Genomic DNA, 20,178 nt, shown 5'->3' with positions numbered 1-20,178 from the left:
GTACATTCTGATTGCATTGTACCCACTGCAATGGCATCTTCCTGCCAATGTCTTTCTTTTTTCTTTTTTTTTCTTTTTAATAAAAATCCAAATATGATTGTTTTTGCAGTTTTTTTTTCCTTTTCTCTTTCGTTTTTTTTAATAAATCACCCTACTAACATACAGACTGATGACAAATTAATAGGGGGGGGGACAACAACAAAAAGTGTTGCCATGGTGCTGGGCTTGCACTGGATCGAACAAAATAGATTTTTCTCACATCCCTTCCCAGTCCAGCAAAGCAATGTTGCCACTTTCAAGGCCACAAACTATGACATCATCAAGTTCCCCCGGCCCTCCTCTTGATTTGTCAACGGTTTGTACGTTGCGGCGAGCTTGAGCGATTTTCGTCAATCAAGCAGTAACTGGTAGAGCCTTGTTTTTCTTTCGGTTTATTTACAATACTTTGCCTCGCGTAAACAGAACAATACTTAATAGAGAATGAATATAACCAACAAAATTGTATACGGTAGCATTCATGTATAAGATGATGTTTTCAAAATAAGACAAAAATTGGATTACAACGCATACAAACAGTTTGTTGTTAGGACAAAGTGCCATTCATTATTGTTAAGTCCAAAAGTCGATATATATTTACAAACCTTAATTTAATGAACATTTGTGGTTCTTCCAATACAGTTCATAAAGTTGTGATGTACGGATGAATCAAAGTCCGATAGATGCCAGCTTTCTCACTCCTCTGTATCGAGATGAGAAAAATAGGCCACGCCCACCTGTGGAATATTGCATCTGTAGTAGATTCGACACCTCTGGGCGTTGACCCCAAATGCTTCAACGCAAATATGGCTGGCTGGTGACCCACGTGAGCGACATTGGGGACAAAGACCGATGGATAGAGTTGGATCCTTCCAAAACAAGTGCGGTGCCCCTTCCACCCCGTTAAAAAACTGCGATGACATCATTTTGCAAGCGCTTGTGCTCATTGCGTGAAGACATTTGAAATAACACATGACTTGATTATGTCCTCCCTGTCAGTTGGGTTGCTTAAAAGCAAGAATTCAGAAAAAAGAAAAAAAAAAACATGACGGCACGTGCGGATAGTTCATATGTTTGTATTGTTCATCTTGGGATTTATTTGTCATAGTCTATGTAGCTTATCATGTCTTGAAAATCTTCCGTCCTCGAGGGAGCAACGTGGAGGCATTTCCCCTTTGACTAAAATATTCGGATCCATTTCCCGTCACCGACTGTCCAACCTGTCTTGAGACAGACGTAATCACTCTTGTGATCAACTTTTCAGTTCTGCAAGGATGAAGGTGAGAGTCAGAGTTCAAGTGGCGCACTTCCTCGTTGGGGGCGGGCGTGGAATTTCTCCAGATGACCGTTTTCCATTCTTGCGGGAAGTGTCTGGAATCTCTGCACCGGATGTGGGGACGGAGGGGGCGTGAGGGACTTGGCTACTGGATTACTTTTTTGACGGCGTGTCCTTGGCTGTCAAGTTTTTGTCGCTGTTGGATTTGGGCCAAAGTTGGTGCTGTAGCTCTTTGACCACCCTCTCCAAGTGCTCCCTGGCCTCCCGCTCTTGCAATAAGTCGGCTCGGAGCTGCTCGCGGTCAGCTTCGGCGTGCTGCAGCTTCATCTGGAGGTCTTCGATCTGGAAAACATCACGGGACGCAGATGAAATCACACACCAGAGCATTTCTGACAGAGAGAGCAATGATCCAATTACCGCCCCCCGTCCGTCCCCAGCAGACAAACAGACGGACGGCTCGGGCAAAGACGCAGATGAGATGAGACAGGACAGACGGCTCACATGAGACACAACAGACAGTTAAGATTGGGGAGGGATTAAACAGGCATGACAGAAAGACAAAATCAGAATAGATCAAACTCGAAAGGCACAGTGGCTCGTTGTACTACTTAGTCTTTTGCAGCATGGTATGTGCTGTAAAAAGGAAAAATAAGTTGAGTGAATTTAAATTTTTAAGTTGGGTGCTTCAAAACGTTTTGTGATGTGTGCATGTTTACTTGATATTTAATTATTTTCTGTTGCCGTGCCTTTTTCCAATAGGACAAAAGCGGGTACAGGGAGATTGGCACAACCTCCTTCTTGTTTTGTCTAATCTGCATTTCCCATGATGCCTGGGGGAAGTCGACACGTCTTCCTGTTTCCTTTCCGAGGGGGGGATGAACTTCGCTCTCTGCCTTTGAGGCGACGCCCATTTATTTTTGACCAAGGGGGAAGTGGGTTTTTTTTCCTTTTTTGCGGACCTTGAGAGGACTTTAAAACGAAAACCACGACCCACCGCAATTACTGTACAAGTGCATGTTTCATAAGCCTGCAGAGTTCCAGACATGTTTTTTTTTCTTGTGGTTAACAAGTGTTACTTAAAAAAATAAATAAAATCTGACCGACCTGTGCCGAGTATTTTGCACGCAGACGTCCGGCCTCGCAGCCTTTATCGCAAACCCTCAGCTGGCGGGCCTGCTCGAGCTCTCGCTTCAGACGGATCCGCGACTCGTTGGCTTCCTTCATCTTCTTCTCGCTCTCAGCTCTCAGGCGCTCGATTTCCTTCCTCAAATTTCGCTTGGCCTCGGTCGCCTCTCGCAATTTCTCTTTTTTTGCGACGCGCAAGAACTCCAGCTCCTGAAAAAAGACAAGTTGTTGGAGTTGTTGACATACAAAGACAATATGAGATGTGAACAAGATGTCTTGTTTTTTTTTTTTTTTAATAAAAGCGATGCCTGGCGGTTTATCCGGTGTGCTGCAGTCTCAATGTCAGTGTTTACTTTTGAAAAGTCGAGGGTTAGGGCAATGTGTAAGCTAACTGAAGAGAGATTTCCTTCCTCTAAATGACTGCGTGTGTGCGTGTGTGTTCGTAGTAAGCAAAGCCTACTCATGGGAACTTCACAGTTTGGACAAACATGTCTGTCATCAAGTTTTGTTGGTTCCAAGAAAAAGACTATCCCTATCACGCCCTAGAGTCTGCACAGGCTTTACATGGGGGCCCGACTTTCAACACTTCCCATCTCAACATCTCGTGTTGGTTCAGCTCAAGCCAGCAGGAACGCTGCTTGTTTCAAGTAAGAGCGCGCTTCATTCAGCCTGCAGCTTCTTGGCTGCTTTGACTTAGCGTGTACTTTCTCTCGCCGCCTCCTCAGAGCACGGATGGATACAAAGCGAGAGTGGAATGTCGTTGCACTGGGTTGCTCCAGACTTATTTTTGTGCCGCACATATACACACGCACACACAGACTCTTTCAACTGCATTTTCTTGTTCCCGGTCCAAGCCCAAATATAAAAATGGAAGTCTGGCCTTTCCTTCTGTAGCAACATCCGCTCAGAATGTTATCACTTGCCAACTCACGCTTTGCTTTGCAGGCAGTGATTGTCATTGGGAATGCTATTCGGCATCTTATACAAACTTTTTACCGTCGACTGAGTTAAAGTTTGATTTTAGGATTTGAAATGAGTTCTTGATTCATTTCCTGTGGAATGCTACCTGTTGAAGACTGCGTTTGGCCTGCAGGGCGGATCCCAGCTTCTCCTCTTGCTTAACCCTCATCTTAACAATCTCGTGCAGGAACTTCTCCTTTGACTCTTTGGAGTCCAGCCCATGGTCCAGCGCCTGCCGCAGGCTCTCCAACTCGGACTCCAGCCCCAGTTCTGGAGGGGGCATGGGGGCCGAGACGGGAGCAGCCACCGGAGTAACGCCCTCTGTCGTCACGTTGCAGATGGGGCCGACAACGCTGGGTGAACTCAGGTCCTTGGCTGAGCTGGATGAAGTGAACGATGGTGACGACAGGGAGGACAAGGATGATGTGACTGTTGAGAGATAGAGCGAGAGAGAGCGAGAGAGAGAGAGAGGCGAAAGGTTGACGCTTCAGTATTTGTTCTTTAGTGCTGGGACAAAGATCTTAGCTTACACTCGTCACGGCTCTCCACTTCAATCTCCACCTCTGAGTCATCCTGAGCTGGCTTGCTGGCAGTGGAGGTAAGGGAGCAAGCACCTTCAGGTGCTGGAGGCTGGAACTCCCCTGTGACTCTTCTCTTGCGTGGTCTCGAGCTGGCGTTGGCGCCCTCGCCCGGGGGTTCCCCTCCGCTCGGGTGCGACGTGCTGGGGACTGACGGGGACATCGGGCCCACCTTTCCCAGGGGCAGTGGTGTGAGGGCAACGTTGGGGGCCACAGCATTCTCCAGGCTCTTGTAGTTGTAGAAGCTAGAAGGAGCCAGACCCAAATGTTTGTGATTGATGTCAAAAAGCAGAATAAAGCAGGCTCCAAATGCAGCCCGGGCCAGATCTACAGTCATGTTACAAGCAGTATTGGCAGCACCATGCAAAGTGGGTATTAAAATAGCGCTAGTTCGTCAAATGTCTTTTCACGTTCAAGTGTGGGAGGTTGTGGTACAGTCAGAAAGAGTGCGCTCATCATTTTTCGCAAAGGGAAGGGTAGAATTTGGAAAGAAGATCCTTCTTCATGTTGTCTCCCCCCCCCCCCCCCAAATACTGGACTTACTTGTCTCTTAGCAGAGCGAGGGGGTGAATGGAGAGTCCCTTATCACCGGCAGAGATGTGCGGCGACCAGGGTCGAAAAGCTGACGGCCTCTGTCTCGGCTGAATGCAGTTGAAGCCCTGGTGGGAAAAAAAAAAATACATGAAATGTGAATTTTAGACCATTTTATGACCGACGCACAAAAGGAGGTGATTTTTCTCGTGTATAGTAAAACTGACCTTATTGGGGTTGGAGAGGGACTGGAGCCAGTCATGCTGCTTCTCCTTGTCAGCCAAAGGGGATTGTATTGGGATGTCTTCATGTTTGAGCTTTTTGACTGGAATGGGATCCGGCACCTTCAAGAAAAGAACATTGACTGCTTATTTATGATACAACGGGAAATTGGGTTTTGCTTCATTGAATCAAGAAATAGCGTTTTTGCTGCCACTTCGTATAAATGGTGAGAAATTCCATTTCCCAATGACTGTGCAAGTGTTCCCCACTTGGCACCAAATCAAGAACTGTTACATTAGAAGGTCAGTAAACTGCAAATGCACGACATTGTGCCAGAAAAACTATGTTTGTGTGTAAATAGGGATGACTGTAGAGGAGTGCCAGAGGAGGATACTGATAACTGGAAGTGCCAGTGAGGTTAAATTTAGATGTGCTATTGACTTTGGGTGACTTTGATGTTGTGGAAATACTAAAGCAAATGACACATACACTCACACACACACACAGTGGAGACGATGGTAGTGTGTCGCACAGTTATCACCCAAAACCAAACCAATCTAGCAAGGCGTGTTTGCTCATGAGTTGCCAAGAGTGAAGGCAAGAGGTGACTGGGGCACTGTGTGTGTGTGTGTGCGTGTGCGTGTGCGTGTGCGTGTGTGTGTGTGTGTGTGCGCGCGCGCTATCACACTCAGACACACCCATGCAGACAGACAAGTGAGGTTTTGTTTCTCTTTCTTCTGTTCGACTGCCTTTATGGCACTGACCTCAGCCTCTCCAAAGTGGGGCTGTCACTAGCTGCCACAAGCGCACACACTCACACACGCACACGCACACACGCACACACAAACACAGATGCAGTCTGTCTCAAAATCGATTTTTCGATGATCTTTTCAGTCAAGCAGTTTGTTGGTGACATTAAGCAAATGCAACAAAAATGTACAGACTTTTAACTTTTTTGATAGATATTATTGTTTCAGTTCCTGACCTCAGACAGGCAATAGCTTAGGGAAGTCCTGTCTGTGATTCCCAGCATTGTAGGCTAGATGTAGAGATATGGCCTACATATTAGTCGAAGCTGCAGATAAGCCTCGAATGTGGCTGACAGCACACGCCGCGGTGCGCTCTGGGCAAAGTCTGTGCCACGTGCCTGCCGTCTTCTCGTGGATTATGACTTGCCAGTTTGTCAGTGCGGCATCAAAGGTCCAGTAGGAGGAAGAGGAGGTGGAAATGTTGGCAGAATTCATGGCGCTCAATTTACGCTATAATTTACTTCAAGCTGGTCCTCTCCAAACCCAATGACGATTAGCAACATGGATGTTTATATGTGTGTGCTCTTATCAGCCCAACCCTTTTATGATATTTTGTACATTACACAAACGATACAGGATATAAGATAAGATAAGATAAGATAAGATAAGATAATCCTTTATTATTCCCTCAATGGGGAAACTCCTGTGTTTGCAGCAGTACACTTAACATATACACACACACACGCATGCGGGGAAGGGGGTAAAGATCACACTTCTCAGACGATACGTTTCCGATTAGCTACGTGTGAGTCTGCGTGAGACATGACATTTTTGCAACGTCGACTGAGCTTCAACACCTACATAACACCTTACAATGCTTGCAACGGCTTGCAAAACCCTGCCGTCTGCCATGTGGCTCTTTAAGGCAACAAAAGCTAAATGCAATAACTTCATGAAATATGTCCTGCTTGAGGAAGCAAGGCACAGTGATGCAACAGCATACAAGCTGAGAGCGGCAGCCCCTGTGTCAGCTGCCACATGGGGCCCACCGTGCAGGGGCTCCTGTGCGTGCACGTGTCTGGGCAAGTGGATGTCTCGGTGTGTGTGAGACAGGATGGGTGGGGTGATAACAGCATTCTCAGTGAGAAGTCCGTCTGCGCGTTCTGAAACCACCTGAGTTTCCGAGCACTTCCTCTGTCTGCAAAGCACAGACGTTTGCCAAAAGTTTTCATTCACTACTTTTAGTCAGTAAAGCTTTTGAAATCTGAATATTGGCACTAATTGTCCATGTAAACTCTCGCAGAATCCCCAGAAAATGGTTTTGGTTTGTAAAAATAATACATTTCCACAGATTGTGCATAAAAGATCTATATACATAGTATATATAAAACAGCAGCTGCTTAAGTCTAACCGTATAGCACATCAAATATGTAAAGAAGAAGCCACAAGAGAGGCGGGCTGCATACTAAAGGCTAACATGCTAACAACATGAGAACGTGAGTGGATGAGAGGCATTTTATTTGATCGATCACTCAGAAAAGCACCAAATTTGCTGGAACAATGCCAAAAGGCCCCGAGAAGATCTCCCTGTTTCCCCCAAAACTTGATCTGGTGAAACTCGCCTAAGGAAACTTTTCAAGTGATGACTTGGCAGACTGCTCCCGGTGTCACTTTAGAAAAGCGCCATCACAACAAATCCCACAGGCTTTTGCTACTTCTCTTTTGTGACAGACAGCTTTTTTTATGAGGTAACGCAGAAAGTCTTCTTGACACATTCTGTCAGCCAACACTCCACCCTCCCCTTTCTTGCTTCAAATTCTGCCATCGCCTTCCCTCCCACATGTAGTTGTCTGTTTGTCTGAGACTATTTCCTGTGTCATAGATTACAGGATGTCCTTGACAAACATACAAATTTCTGGTTGCCCAGGAAGCCAGCAACACCGCATTTAAAAAAAGGAAAAAAAAAAAGAACATATCTGTTTTTAAGTAGTATAGTATAAAAAGACTACAACACTCTGCCACGATGCTCTTTTAAATTGTAGTCTAACTGTAAATTCAGGGCACGCTTCAAAATTCCACTGACCGCAGTTGCCATTTCCTTAAACAGGAAACTATTCTTGCTTTGACCGCATAATGTGACTTAAGACTGGCTGACTGTAAGTGTCAAACAGTCCTTTCTGGTATGGTGCTAAACTGGTTGCCTTGCTTCACATCCCTTTTGTAGTCCCAAGTTGAAAAGTCCAGAAACCTGTTTTCTTTGCTCTTTCTTGACTCAGGAGGATGAACAGAGCCACTCCCTGCCTGTGACCTAACATTGGCCTCTGCTTGTCTTACTTACTAAAGGGGGGGGGCACGGTGTTGAAAAAAGAGGCGCTCTCTGTGTGGGGGGAATGTTGAGCGGGTCACCTCTTGGAGTCTCGGCCACATGCTGGACACATGAATTTAATATCTTCATCACAGTTATGTGAAGTGCTGTGTGAAGGCATGAATGGTTCCACCCATAAAACAAAAGAAAGAGGGAAATGCCTCAACTGTGCCCTAGCTACAATTTGGCAACTTGGTTCCACTGGCGGGGGATTTACCAAGATGAACAATGACTGTTTTCAATAAAGTCACCATAACACCACTGGCACACTACAACGTTAAGCATGATTATTATTCAAGACTGGGTTGCTTGGGCTTATTCCCGACATCAGTTTGAACTGATTTGCTGACTACGCTCAAAATGACCTCATCTAGAATTCACTTTGATAAAGGATGTACAGTTGCAAAGTTTTCTCTGCTCAGCACATAAGTAAAAAGTAGAAGTTTGTGAAACACGCTTCGTCTGGAAGGTGAACACAGTTTGTGTCAGAGCTGACTTCCAGGAAGTAAGTGCATAAAGTAAAGAGGCCGCCCGCCCGCCTGCCCGCATCCATGGTACCTGTCTCTACCACTCATCCTAACCCAATCCATCATTTATCACCAAATCCAAAGCAAACAAAAATCTTTCATGATGACAGAGCAATGTGGAAAATGACATTCCGATAACTTCACGTCTTTTTTCCTGGGTGGAACCCTAAAACCAAAATGTTCATCTTTTTCATGTTTAAACGTGTATTTCCACATCCTTTGTTCCCACTGCATTTTTATTTTACAGCGTTTTTTTTTTTTTAGCAGCCTTCACTTCCAGGAAGTGTCCGGTGAGGCTAGTCGACAAAACGGAGGAGAAATCAAAGCTGCTGCTGCCGTACGATGGGCTAAAGATTAAACATCACTAATAAAAATAAGCATGAACTGGGAGGACTGATTTTATAATCTACAACGCTGGGTTGGAGTGTTTGCTATCCACTATAACAACAACAACAACTATACAAACATTCAAGGATCCAGTGGAACAAATGAGAGGACAAGAAGCTACATCGGTCCCAAGGTCCCGAAAGGAAGGAAAGTTCAACTCTCCCGGCCACAGCAGTAAAAACAGAGAAGGAAAAAAAGGTCATAAGTGCTGGAAACAAAAAAAAGATGGAGGAAGGCAAGAGATTGTCCAGGAAGTAAGTCACACAGTTTTGCTTAGATAGCAAGACATCCAAGCAAGCAATTGTATCGTTACGTTTCTATTCAGGTCCTACCATCTATGCTTTGTTTTTTTGTTTTTTTGCTTAAGCATCATACGTTCCAATCACAAAGAAGCAGGCCCATATTTCCGCCTCTATTATGAAAGACAACATGGAAATTTTATATTAGTTAGAAGCAATGGAAGGAGAAGGAATCATGTAACGTAATAAAAGCGTGAGCGGGCATAGAAAGCCTCTTGTACCACAATCTTGGAAAGCACAGAAAGGAACACACACATAAGAGAAGAGACGGGAAGAGATTGGAAGCTTTGGAAAGAGAGCAGGGTCTCCATCTCCTCTCGCCAAATTTGCTTTGGCAACTGTTTCCGTGGGAATGGTGAGAGACTGGCTCTCCTCAGTCGAGGAAAGCGGTGGACCCGCCTACCAAGCTCCGAGGCGAAAGATAGACACGGGGAGAAGGGTTAGGGTGTAAGTAAATACAGCTGGACTTTTCCATCCCTGTTCCTTTTCCATCGCTTACCTCCAAGTGAGAAGACATGATTCCATCCACTTTGTGGCTTGAATGTTTATTTGGCAATTACACAATTACCAGTGTGTGAAATGAATACAGAAATGTTATTTGATTACTCTTGACGTCAAAGGTAACATGACACCATTAGTTCCCCGGTAGAAATATTGAATTTATTTTCACGGGACTAGCTAAAAGTTTGTATAGGCGCCATATTGTGTCTATTGTGCACTGATGTTGTTATTTCATCCCATGGGTGGACAGGAAGTGGCATCATCAAACAATTCCCATATGGGCAACACAATATAGAGAATATACCAAATCATTTCAGGTTGAGTGTTTGCAATATGAAATGTTTATGAAACAGGGTAATGTTCTCAATTATTATATTGTAATTCATTCCAGACCCAAAACTAAGTTTTACTTTTTTAAATCTGTGTATAATGCAAAAGGAAATATAGAAATGAGTGATAACACAGTATTCTATATAAAAAATAATTCAATCAATTTTTTTTTAGATGTAAGTGACTCGTTGTTTTTCTAGGAATAATGTATTTCAAAGTATATTCTTGGAAACAGTTGGCTTTTTTACAATATATTGTTGAATCAATGATGGGAATACTCCGACTTTTTATTACATGTGATGATGGTCCGTATTTATTCAAGGTCTTAATAAAAATTTTGTTGCAAGTTTTTAATCAAATCATTGAGTTGGAATTTAGTGTTACTTTTATGGTCATTGCCTATACATGTGAGAGCCATTGAAGCGAAAAGCAATTTTTTTCTTCCACATACATCCTACGTATTCCACTTGCTTTTAAAACGAATCTGTAAATCATTCACCTGATTCACGCAGTTTCGATATGAGTAATTTTTGTTTCACGCTAATTGGGAGGTGTTGATAAACCAGGATGACATTTGGCATAGAAACTGTTGAATGACAGATGGGAGGAAAAAAATTCCTTTGTTTACAGCCCTTGTAAAAGTTGGAGGAGTCTGGGGGGAGGGGGAGGTGGCGGGGGCATGTAGTGCGGAATACGCTGCTGGCTCTTAGCCTTGCATCAGTGCAAATAGCTGGCCTCCTTTTAAAAGAGGCCAGATGTGAATTATGGTTAACAAGAGGAGGAATGTGTCTGTGTATGTGCACGATGGGGGTAAACGCGCAACGCGGGGCGTAATTCTGCTTGACGTTTAACGTGCCCTAAGGTTGAGGTTGCTCGTGAAAGGGTTAAGTCGCATGGCTGAGCAAATACATAAATAGCAGTGGGGAATGTGTGTGGGCATGAACACGTTTGCCAGCTGGCAAGGAGGGAAAGGGCATGCATGCACATGCAAAGCGGCAGTTTGATTTCCAGTTACAACTTAAGTGGCACTGGATGCAACGCCGGCACCTACTCCTTCACCTCCCTCGAGACTGGAGTACATGTCATAACCCGTGAAACCCGAGGAGTATTGAGAACGACGCAAAAAAACAGATGCCATATGAACAGTGTCTGCTTGCTCCATTATACCATTGCGGACATGAACGTTCAACTGTAAAAAAAAAAAAAAAATCTACACACCCATTCAAACACATCTGGAAGAATTGGAAAATAGCCAAAAGCCGATTATCTGGTCTGGTATATTTCAGGGGGCAGTTCCACCACCGGTGTTTGTGGTGACAAATACGAAATTCCAAAACAAATGTTTACCCTTGATGATGTCACGGGAAAATAAAGCCCTGTAGTTGTTATCAGACAACAGTCAGCTTTCTGGCTGTCCATTTGACTAAAATTAGCTTAGTGAAAGGTTTATGTGGTCTAGAATTGTGTTATGTTCCAATTTAAAAACGAGTATGTTTTGTTTTTAATGGCACACTTCATGCCTGGCAATCTTCAAATAGGGCAGAGCAATGGCTGGTAATAACAGTTTGCTATTGTGAGTGCATCGTGTGTCCTTGCACTGGCAACTTGCCCCGCTTGGCTCTTCTTGTCAGAGTGGAGGATGAAGAGGATTTAAATGAGGGCGGGGGCCTGCAGTCAAATCCCTTCTCATCTTACAGGCATCATTACGCCTGCTGAAGCCTTCCTTCTCCATAGAGGGACCCCAGACAGACTGCAATTTACAGTGCACTTACACCTGTACTTTAAGGATTTCTTGTAAGTTGTGCCCTCCATTAATGTCTAGTTTTAGGTTCACAGCGGAAAAGAAAGTCTAGACCCACATGGAAACCACATTGGCTTTTCTCAGTCACACGAAGACCACCTGGTGTCAAACTACACTATGTGGGTACAAATACACTTTTGGAAAATTAGACTTGCTCATCATGCGATTAATATCGTAGCTTACCATCTGAATATTATCGTACGGTTAGGGGTGATGGTATGGGGATTCACGGATGGAATGTTTTGCTCAGACTCGGCAGATGTGAATGAATAAAGAATCAGAGTGGGTCTCGCTTGGGGTGACAAAGGTGAAAGGAAGGAGGTTGCCAGAATGTGTCCTCCACAGAGCAAAGAAGGTCAACAGCTAAGCAATATATACGGAAAAGTAAACTTTGCTGTTTATTGTACTGTATGTTTACTGCAGAGTTCAGCCCTGTATATCCGTTAGAAAGGTTACTTTTCTCGCCCAAAATGTAACACTCAACCCTCTGCATGGGTGCCGCTTATACGTTTCCTAACAACAGCAAGAGTCAACACTCAAGTCAAGGTAGAATTTCACATTCGTCTCCACTTTGCTGCATTCTTGGCGATATCTCAAGTACAAAGCCCGCCGAGCGTGGTCAGGTGTAAGGCGTAGAATCGAGAAGGATCTTGTAGGATTAGGATTGTTTGACACCGGAGGTCACAAGTGATGGTGAAGTCTCCTCCCTGCTGTTCTCAGTTGCTTAAGTGAGCAAACGTGTACTCTATCGGTCTTATGATTTTCAACATCCAAATTCCTCCCAATAGATGTGTGGCAGACGGTCTGCCATGCCTCAAACTTCACGTTCTTATGCGTACTTTGCTCATTCATAAGACGTCTTCATCACCCTCTTCCAAAATACCAAATAAACCAGAAGAAGAATAGCTTAAATAACGGTGCCAGAGTAACAATTCAATGTCCTGATAGTATAACCAACTGGTGGATGTACACAAAGCACAAAGTCTTCCAGAGATCAGATGGCTGGAGGCTGCAGCCTTTTTCCTTCCTGTCTCGGGGGAAGGATTAGTTCTGTCTGTCAGCTGTTTCAGACATCACGGCTAGCCGCGCTTCTGAGCGGGCTTCTCGTATGACAGACGCCGCCACTCAACTCAACCAGCCAGCTCGCTATATGTTGCATAGAAAGGCCCTTGTGTCCACCGATGGCTGTGTTTGTTGTGCACGGGCATTAAATGGGCCGTGCGTATTCTGACATGGCCCGCATTCGAGTTCAAAACAGAGTCAGTAGTGGTGAAGAAGAAATTGGATTCAAATCGATATTGCAATGGAATCAAATCGGTCAACTTTGGGATATAAATAATCTCGATTTATTTTTTAAAAACTTAGCGATATCAGCATACGTCATTTTGTCCATATGGCACAGCACTTAAAAAAAGCAGGCCAAAAACTATCCAGCTTCTTTTACTTTTTAATGAAAGAACTTGATGAAATTAGACTGTCCAGGAAAAATGTCACAAGCATCACATTGGAGAAACTTGTCTGTGCTTTTGATGGACCGGACGAAGGTGACAGAGATTGTCTGTCTGTACTTGTGCAATGTGTGCTGAAGTGCCAACTGGCAGAGCAGAGGCATACTGGTGCGGGTTGTTAGCGAGCACTCCAGTTGCGCCGTGATGAGAATGTTTTCGACAGCTTTTAGACACTTGGTTATAATGATGTTCTGCATGCCCTGTAGCAAGCTGGAACTTTTTTTTCCCTCGACTTCCAATCAGACCGCTGAACTTTTTTTTTTTTTACCAGCAGCCGTGCAAACTTGTAGAAACATGCTGAGCTCAGGCAAATTCAGTTTAAATGGTTTTGCATATAAAAAAAAATAAAAATTACAGCCAGTGCCAGGTTTCAACAGACGTTAATATCAGGATATACGGTACCTATATAAAAAGCTTGTTTTTCCAAATTTTCCAAAGGACGGACCATTGCAGGTCGCTGTTAATGTGCGATAAGCCGAATACGATGTTTGCTTATAATCAATTAACGGAATTACCGCATCATAAAACGGGGCTATCGGAAATCAAGAAAACAATCTCCCAATCTCTGCCGTGCCGCAACGTGATAGGTGGAAACCTTGTTAGAGTGGAGCTTGGATAAATCAATGAGCGCCAGAGGCTCCTTGAGGGCCAACAAAGAGGAGGGGCAGGTTATAGTAAATCAATTGTCGGCCAATTCATTTACATTGATAGCATCGGAATAATGGCATAGTGTAATAAAATGGTAATCACGGACTTTAACTGCAGCCATTGGTTGTTTGGCAGTCTGAGCTGCAGGGGAAATGGCAGTGGCCCACATTCTCTGCGCAACATGTGCGCGCTCATCCCCGTGCGTGGCTGGCACTACGCGCTCGGCAAAATGTGTCATTTATTTTTGTTGTGGCTTGATAAGTGAGTCGTAGTGTGGCTGAGAACAACACACGTGCTCGCATCGCACATCCACTTGATTTAATCCCAGATATGCAACCCGACGGTGAGCAGATTAAAATCTCAGCCGCTAGCCCTGTGTCAAAACAGAAAAACTTTATGGAAGAGGTGCTCAGGCAATTACGGCACAGCCTGATTAATTTCTTATGCACCAGGTTTAATTTGAACTCTGTATCACTAAATGACTCGAGTACGTTAAGCTCGGAACCCTTCTGGGTTTGTATTCCGTGAAGAAGCAATTGAAGAAATCAAGGTGGTCTGTTTTCCTGTTTTTAAATTACCAGGTAGCTCATAGGCCATAATAAGTTTTATAAATAAATACAAGTTACAAATGACATTTTTATCATGGATGTTACTTGTCTACATATAATAAAAATCTCACCATTCATTTCCATATATTGCCAATTAAAGAGCTGGAGAATTTATATTTATATAAATTATATGTATAACTTCTATATTTATATTTCCAAAGTTTCTGTAAAGCTGCATAAAATATCCGACCTCTTTCCAACGTTGAAAGCAAAAAATGGGACAACGGCGACAAGCGCTCTCCTGCTAGGATTAGCGCCCTACCTCTACCAATAAATCACACACAAATGGTGTGCCAGCCTCTCCTGGGCCAATCACCGTCCTCCTGGCAAATCATTCCGAATCGAGCTGCACGGGAAAACCTGATTCAATCGCAAGCGCTTTGTCAATGAACTATTAAGTGTGGCCACCATACGCAATATGGATTCGGAAACAAAATGAGCATAGGGAAACCGTGTCAGGCAAATGAAAGAAGGCATTATTTGGTGAAGCGTCGAAAAAAATATTGCAAGTTATAAATTTAGAGAATTGCGCGATGGTGCGAGACTGCAGTTTGAAGTCAAGCAAAGGGCAGGTTGGGAAAGGGTGAAGTTGGGGTCGTGTTGTTCTTTGCTCCTTCATGAGGGGACAACGGTGTCTGTCGCGGGAGTTCACGCCGAGGTGACGAAGCAGACCCGCATCGTAAACAAGTCTGAAGTTTATAGCCACAATTGGGATTTGTTTTTCTGTTTTCCATTCTGTCGACTAATGGCTCGTCAAGGGTGCGGCTGTGCGTGTGTGTTGCGGAAGGGGGTAGCAAAAGGGACACCGTAAAACACAAAGGGAAGGTTGTCTCACGGGGAGGTCAACTGACCACTAAAATTTCGGGTCAACCAGGGTGCAGCTTTTTAGATGGTAGCGTTTTAGGCACTATTGCTGCCATCTTCCTTTAGCTGTCAATCACATGTATATACTGCTTTGCACTGTGTCATTACTGTAAGCCCGGAAAAACAGAGCACACTTGAGGGAATAAGTCATAAAAAAGGAAAGTGGCAATGAGAAAGGGAAAATTTAACACAAACAAATGATAGGGTGCAGTGGATGTGCCTGTGTGTATGTTTGGAAGTGGCGAAGGTTACAGCTTCCACCCAGGAATAGGTCTTCATTAAAACGCTTTGGCCAAGATGAGCTCGTTGTACTGCAACCATACCCGGAAAAAGATGGATGCTTTCAAATGCCTTCCTCAGAAGCGACATGCCCCATACAGACAAACTTTGTCACTGACAGACGGCTCAGAAGTCACAATAGATTAGCTTTTAAAAAGCCCCTGGAGTGTCTGGAGCCTGCAAATATCACCATTGTCCATCTGACTGACAGTGTCCAATTAAAGGACCGTCGCGGCATTTAGTCTTTAATATGTCAGACAGGCACACAAAGTTGAGTCTCAAGTAGCAATGAGTGCACGTTAATTGTGCAGGGTATTTCTTAAGTGGTGGGGTTATGCTTGCAGGGGAACTAGAGAGGTCGGGCGAGGGTCAAGGAAGGAAGTCAGCAACGCCCGCAGGCCACTTTTTTCTAGTTGCAATAAAAAAGCAATAGCAAAGCAAGATAAGCCCGGGCCTGCCTTGTGGCTCCGGTCAAGGCAGTCCTCCGAGAAGAGAGTGAGCGGAAGCACAGAATCGGGCTGTAGTCTGGCATCGTCACCAAGGCAACCGTTGAACCTGATGCTTTTGTTAAGTGTAGACTTAACTGCTGCTACAAAGTCAAAACAAGAGGAGGGCGTAATGAACCCTCCAAAACCGATTCACTCGATAGGCTCGCAGACACATTGAAGATAAGCCACCACTGTGACCTGCTAGCTAAGAGATGCACACCGCTGTTGGTCAAAGTGACATCTATTTGTTAATGGCTTTGGCTCACTTTTCAATGTGTGCGCGTGGGCTGACTGAACACACACAAACGGAGAGCTACAGAGGCTGCAAGTGACTCACCTCAGCTGTTTCCAGACAGGCAACACGAGTCACCAAAAGTGTGAATGCGACTGCGCGCGTACGCCATCACTACGCATTGCTGTAGCTTTGTTTGCCGGCGGGCCTCTGACCAGGTCGATAAGCGACCAGTGTGCCAAAACACCTGGCACAGAATCAGCATGCGGCACTTTAAGCGGCCAAGCAGAAGATGGATAGACTGATAACAGACAAGGAAGGGACTCAAAAGACATGCGGAAACAATCTCGACAGATATGGAGTAATAAACTAAAAACTAGAGCACGTTGATTTAGGCCAAACATTCCTTTTCGCACAACTGCAGACACACACTTCCCGTCTGACAAACACATTTGTGGTCACTAATTAAGGAAATGGTAACGCGCAATATCAGACAGACGCTTGCAGCTGACCTTCCACTTAAGTAAAATTCATTCCATCAATCTGAGTGTAGTCACTACTAACATAGTTCCATTTTTCTTTAACACTTACGCAGACACACAGCATCAATCACGTTCGTGAGTACGTTAATGTACCCTATCGTTCATTCATGGACAGTAAAGTGATGAATAAGCGACAGCTCTTTTCGCGCTAAAAAGTGGTTTTCACATAAATGGAAAAGGTACGTTCACAAAGTAACTCAGGTTCAATTGATCTTTTCAAATACGTCACATACTGTACAAGTAAGTCTAGTCGAGCGTGAAATGATGTCAGCGCCGTTGTGTGTCGAGAGCAACTTTAGAATAATCTTCCGCGGCATGATTTGCATGATTGATGTGTGGACAAAGCAGCTTTTTGCAGCTTCGTCTTGACTTCAGTGCTTGAGTCATCCATCCATTTTCTGTACCGCTTAGTCCCCACGGGGGTCGCGGGTGTGCTGGAGCCTATCCCAGCGTCATCGGGCAGTAGGCGGGCAATCGCAGGGCACACAGAGACAAACAACCATTCGCACTCGCACTCACATCTAGGGACAATTTGGAATGCTCAATCAGCCTACCAACCATGTTTTTGGGATGTGGGAGGAAACCGGAGTGCTGGAGAAAACCCACCCCGGGGAGAACATGCAAACTCCACACAGGGAGGGCCGGAGGTGGAATCGAACCCGCACCCTCCTAACTGTGAGGCGGACGTGCTACCCAGTGCGCCACCGAGCCGCTTGTGCTTGAGTCAGCTTTCTGTTATGTCTTGCTGTGTGATTCCACACCCTCTGAATTCTTGGAATTGAGCCCCCCTCCCACCCCACACCCTTCACCATTACCACATTGCCTCCCCGCTCCTCATCCCTGCACACATTTTTTTCATTATTCCTTGTAGTACTCAGAAAGTCTGGCATGTTCCGTGTTTTTCTCCATAGAAACCGACATAACAGACTGACACGGCCAAGTTAAGGCTCGCCAAACAGAGACCAAATAAAATCCATCATTCGGTTGGTGTGTGCGGATGATTTAAAGAAAGAAAAAAAACTCTTGCACTTCTCGTGGGGCTCTCAAGCCATATTTTTGAACAATTCCAAGAGGACAAGCAGGGTGGGGATTTGTACAAAGTTTTGAACATAGACGTCATTCAGCAAGTCTGTTAAATGTATTGGGCGTTTTACATGCATCTGACAATGTAGAAAGAATAACATGTTGGATCATTGTATTGACATAAGGAAGTTGGAGCCAAGACTGGCTGCTTCAACTAACATGGATCTTCGAGAATTCATGGGTGTCAAACTCATTTTTGTCGCGGGCCGCATCGCAGTTTCCTTCGGAGGGCCATTAGGACTCTCAACCAAAATGTATGAACGTATCATTCGGAAACTAGGAAGAACTTCAATTTTTTAATAAGATGGATGGATGGATGGATGGATTATAATTAGGGATGCACCGAAATAAAAATTTGTCTTTGCGGGCCAAATAGAATTACACTGCGTGCCAAATTTGGCCCATGGTCCAGATTTGACACCACTGTTCTAGCTCAACTTCTTGTTCAACCAACTTTTGCATTAACAACTTCTCAACACATGCATGGAACTAATACATCCGAATCTGATCCTGTTTTTGTGACGTATTCCCCGAAAAGTTTGGATATTTGTTTTAGTTATGTAAGCCTTAGCCCCCTCCCCCCAAAAGCCTCCACACACACTGCCAGATGGAGCAAATGACGAATCTCAGACGTTTAGCGTTTCGTGGCCTTTAGATTTGGGAAGGCTGACTTCCAAGCCATTTCCTGAGACGTAAATTGTTCATTGAAGCCCACACATAGAGTATGTCTGAATCCGTGGAAAACAACTGCACGTAAAGGAAGCAACTTTGCATCATGTGATTTAACTATCATTTATTTTCTTTCTGTTGGGAAGATATGGAGTAATACAACAAACTAAGTTGCAAACTCAGTTGGGAACTTTCCAGTGTTTCTGATCTGAATCACATTCTTGGGATACCAATAGTATGTATAACCCACACATCTGGAAGGATTTCAAAATCTGTGATGGCTCAGTTCATTTGCTATAGTTAACTTTGGACAAAAACTCAATTGTACTGTTTGGTGTCAACTTTGGTGCCCTTAGGCACGACTGTTTATGATCTGTAGATGCCAAACACAAACACGCCCTGCAAGTTGACAATAGCCAGGCCAGGACAATAGGCCAGTCCAGTTAGTCGCTCTGGACACTAAAACGCACTGCCCAAGACATCTTGGAAAATCGCGGCTGGGAGAACGACAGTAAAGAATAGGGACATCGATGGTGGCAACGAGAAAAGTCGACGTGACACGCAGAGCCAGAGTGGCTCCAACAGGCAACAGTTGCCGTCCATTTTCTGCACAGAGTGAATGAACATCCTGAAATGCTTGCTTCTGTTTCTAACAACATTGACACAAGAATCAGCCTGCAGGTAATTTGGTCGTGTTTCTTTTTGAATCTCACTCTTGTCCAGATCCAGCCCCCACTCTCCATCCCTGCCTTTCCCTGCATCATGACACAGTTACATAATTGTATTTTGTTATCGATGTGACATTCCCCCACATCCTCCGCCTCCCCTGACTCTCTTCAATCTCACATTGCAGTCATCTGTTATGTCTGTGGCTGAGAAGACGAGATTCCCAGACAGACTTATCACAGTCTGTTTTGCTACCACACTGTGGAACACGCAAGTTACTTTCGTCTGTTCCTTTCCACACACACCATCAAATGGCCAATGTACAGACTGGTGTCTCCTGCTGAGAAAGTCCAGATAATATTGCACTGTTATAATCTCAGCAAAACTCTTAGTCGTCATTTCGATACACAACAAGGGACAACAAACACAAGATATCGCCTGCTTGTCTTTTTGGTTCAGTTAGATTTCCACAAGAATGCCAGGAAAGCTTCCTTGAAGAGAACACATAAAATAACACTTTGCACCAGAGAGAATTGATAGCCTATCTATATTTTGTTACGATACAAATATTTACCGTAAAAAAAACAAAAGCTAGCTTGAGCCATTGAAATATATGAAAGCTTTTTAACTTCTGACTGAATAATTGATAACCATATGCTCTTATTGATCTTGAAAATAAAGAAATGACGGGAGTCTTAGACGCTAAAGCACGCAAGTTTTGTAATTCTTGCATTTTGCTCCTTTTCTCTTCCCTGTATAACAAAAGTCACACCATTTTATCTTCCTCGTGTGAAGATGCGGCCTTTTTCACAAACACAAAGAAACTAACCAGAGGATGAAGAAGACTGGTGCTATTCTGATGTTATTGCTAAAAGGGAAGCCGTCATTTCCTTCACTTAGTCAT

At 44.3% G+C, this 20,178-nt stretch overlaps 1 protein-coding gene across 1 annotated transcript in view; it reads right to left on the bottom strand.

Annotated features, from left to right (window-relative positions):
- Positions 1 to 415: 415 nt before the first annotated feature.
- Positions 416 to 20,178, bottom strand: part of skia (v-ski avian sarcoma viral oncogene homolog a) — a 44,701-nt gene continuing 24,938 nt past the window's right edge. Inside the window, exons 2-7 of the mRNA XM_061304277.1 lie at positions 4,734 to 4,850; positions 4,519 to 4,634; positions 3,928 to 4,220; positions 3,504 to 3,826; positions 2,417 to 2,647; positions 416 to 1,654 (exon numbers count right to left, since the gene is read on the bottom strand). Of these exons, the coding sequence (XP_061160261.1) occupies positions 1,466 to 1,654; positions 2,417 to 2,647; positions 3,504 to 3,826; positions 3,928 to 4,220; positions 4,519 to 4,634; positions 4,734 to 4,850 (1,269 nt within the window). The 3' untranslated portion in view covers positions 416 to 1,465. The remainder of the gene's footprint in view (positions 1,655 to 2,416; positions 2,648 to 3,503; positions 3,827 to 3,927; positions 4,221 to 4,518; positions 4,635 to 4,733; positions 4,851 to 20,178) is intronic.

The sequence above is a fragment of the Syngnathus typhle genome, linkage group LG2 (genome assembly GCF_033458585.1).
Source record: "Syngnathus typhle isolate RoL2023-S1 ecotype Sweden linkage group LG2, RoL_Styp_1.0, whole genome shotgun sequence".
Taxonomy (NCBI): domain Eukaryota; kingdom Metazoa; phylum Chordata; class Actinopteri; order Syngnathiformes; family Syngnathidae; genus Syngnathus; species Syngnathus typhle.
Note: the sequence above shows the minus strand (reverse complement) of the source record. Positions and strands in the feature narration are given on the sequence as shown.